We start from the raw sequence: 1,087 nt of genomic DNA, 5'->3' as shown, positions 1-1,087 counted from the left end.
AAGTTGCGCAATATCCATTGAATATGGGAAGAGAAAATAAAGAATCTGTTTCAAATGCTCTTGCACTGCAGTTAACTTCTGATGGTAAAGTCAAATATGATGTGATTGCTCGTCAAGGTCAGAGAAAAGATAAAGTGATTTATTCAAAACTATCTGACATGCTTCCATCTGAGGTGGTCAATGAAGATGATCCTTCCTTGCAAAAGCCTGATTCAGAAGATGTTGCAGACATCACTGAAAAAACAAGAGCAGCACTGGAAAAGTTGACTAATTCTAAAGTTTCGGCTGCATTACCAGTACGAGCGGCCGATAAACCTGTAAGTTACCATGTTTTTGATGTTTATGAATATTATATTTGTTGTTATTCATACAATGTTTATGTTTAGGCTCCTGTACAATGGTTCCGGTACACCCCTACCGAACAAGGACAAGAATATAATTCCGGTTCAAAACAACGTGTTGTAAGATTGGTGGAGGCTCAAAAAGATCCAATGGAACCACCTAAATTTAAAATAAACAAAAAAATTCCCAGAGGTCCTCCATCGCCCCCTGCACCATTAATGCATTCACCAACCAGGAAGACATCTGTCAAGGAACAGAAAGAATGGAAAATTCCACCGTGTATATCCAATTGGAAGAATGCTAAAGGTTACACAATTCCATTAGATAAGAGATTAGCTGCTGATGGTCGAGGTTTACAACAAAACCATATAAATGAAGAATTTGCCAAGCTGGCCGAGGTTTTATACATAGCAGATCGTAAAGCCAGAGAAGCTGTTGAAATGAGAGCTCAGCTGGAAAAGAAAATGGCACAAAAAGAAAAAGAAAAGAAAGAGGAACATCTTAGAGCAATGGCTCAAAAAGCCAGAGAAGAAAGAGCAGGTATTCGGCTCCCTGGATCTGCAAAGAATGACGAATCTCGCGAACGTGATCAATTACGTCTGGAACGTCAAAAAGACAGAGCTCGTGATCGTAACCTTGCTAGAAATGCTGACAGCCGTAAAAACAAAGTATTACGAGATCGAGACATCAGTGAACAAATTGCTCTTGGTCTCCCAGCTATCACTAGAAAAACTGGAGATACTCA

General features: G+C 39.5%; 1 protein-coding gene across 1 annotated transcript; it reads left to right on the top strand.

The window, feature by feature from the left end:
- Positions 1-6: 6 nt before the first annotated feature.
- LOC100571433 (SNW domain-containing protein 1) lies at positions 7-1,082 on the top strand (the record flags this gene model as incomplete). The annotated part of the gene is made up of 2 exons (XM_003248939.2): positions 7-317; positions 387-1,082. Coding segments are annotated over exons 1-2 (990 nt in total), but the record flags the coding sequence as incomplete, so codon positions are not given.
- Between the last annotated feature and the right edge of the window lie 5 nt (positions 1,083-1,087).

The sequence above is a fragment of the Acyrthosiphon pisum genome, unplaced genomic scaffold, assembly GCF_005508785.2.
Source record: "Acyrthosiphon pisum isolate AL4f unplaced genomic scaffold, pea_aphid_22Mar2018_4r6ur Scaffold_16640;HRSCAF=17305, whole genome shotgun sequence".
NCBI classification, from domain to species: Eukaryota; Metazoa; Arthropoda; class Insecta; order Hemiptera; family Aphididae; genus Acyrthosiphon; species Acyrthosiphon pisum.
Note: the sequence above shows the minus strand (reverse complement) of the source record. Positions and strands in the feature narration are given on the sequence as shown.